Raw genomic sequence first — 882 nt, forward strand, 5'->3', positions numbered from 1 at the left:
GACTGGAAGTGGCTCTTAGTACCATGGTCTAGTAATAACGGTAGGGTTGTACTCGATGATCTGAGGTCTCTTCTAACCAGCTTGATTCTATGATTCTTTGAGAGAGGGACAGCACTGGCAGAGATCCATCTTCATCAGTTTTCAGCCAAATCAGGAAACATTGATAAAATTGAGGGAGACATTCCTATGGTGAGGCCAGATCTGTGCCCTCATGTTCAACACAAGCTCCATTCACTTCCCCCAGCCAACCCCAACCTCTCCCACCCCTGGGAAAAAGCCCTCCCCCTAACCCAATGGCTCTCAGGCTGCCAGTGGCCCATCTCCACTGGTTTGAAAACACAATCCTGCCACAGCAGCAGCGCTGCCTTTCCTGTCATGCCACCTGCATCCTCCTGAGGGAATGCTAAAGGAAAAGGGAATGAAAAGCTTCGGAGCCACTGGTCCACTGCTGACTTGTGCAACACCTGCCCTGGGGCAGGGGGAGAGCGGGGTAGTGGCAGGGCTGGGAGTAAGGGGGAACAGGGCTGGGCAAGGGGAGCTGCCCCAGGGACTCGCCACCCGTGTGCCATGGGAACTGGCCCTGGGGAAGATGGCTCACCCAGCAACCAAAACTGGAGGCAGAGCTGAGAGCAGGGGCCACGTATGTGGGGGAGGCCTGTAATGAGCAGGATGGGATGTCCAAGTCTGGTAATGACGAAGGGACAGCACTGCTGCAGCACCATCCCCTCCTGTGCTGCACGGCCCCTGCCCTGCAGGCAGGAAGACAAGGTGTCCAGGGCTGGAGTGCAGCAAACCCAGCAGCACCTTGCTCTTAGTCCATGTCATCCTCCAGGCCGCTGAGCCGACTGTGCTCCTCATAGATCTCCCTCACAGCCAGGATGC

At 56.7% G+C, this 882-nt stretch overlaps 1 protein-coding gene across 1 annotated transcript in view; it reads right to left on the reverse strand.

Annotated features, from left to right (window-relative positions):
- Positions 1-662: 662 nt before the first annotated feature.
- The window catches only part of ZMYM3 (zinc finger, MYM-type 3), a 22,043-nt gene continuing 21,823 nt past the window's right edge, over positions 663-882 (reverse strand). The window contains exon 24 of the mRNA XM_009079247.1: positions 663-882. This exon is cut by the window's right edge and continues 134 nt beyond it. Within this exon, the coding sequence (XP_009077495.1) occupies positions 812-882 (71 nt within the window). The 3' untranslated portion in view covers positions 663-811.

The sequence above is a fragment of the Acanthisitta chloris genome, unplaced genomic scaffold, assembly GCF_000695815.1.
Source record: "Acanthisitta chloris isolate BGI_N310 unplaced genomic scaffold, ASM69581v1 scaffold7847, whole genome shotgun sequence".
Lineage (NCBI taxonomy): Eukaryota > Metazoa > Chordata > Aves > Passeriformes > Acanthisittidae > Acanthisitta > Acanthisitta chloris.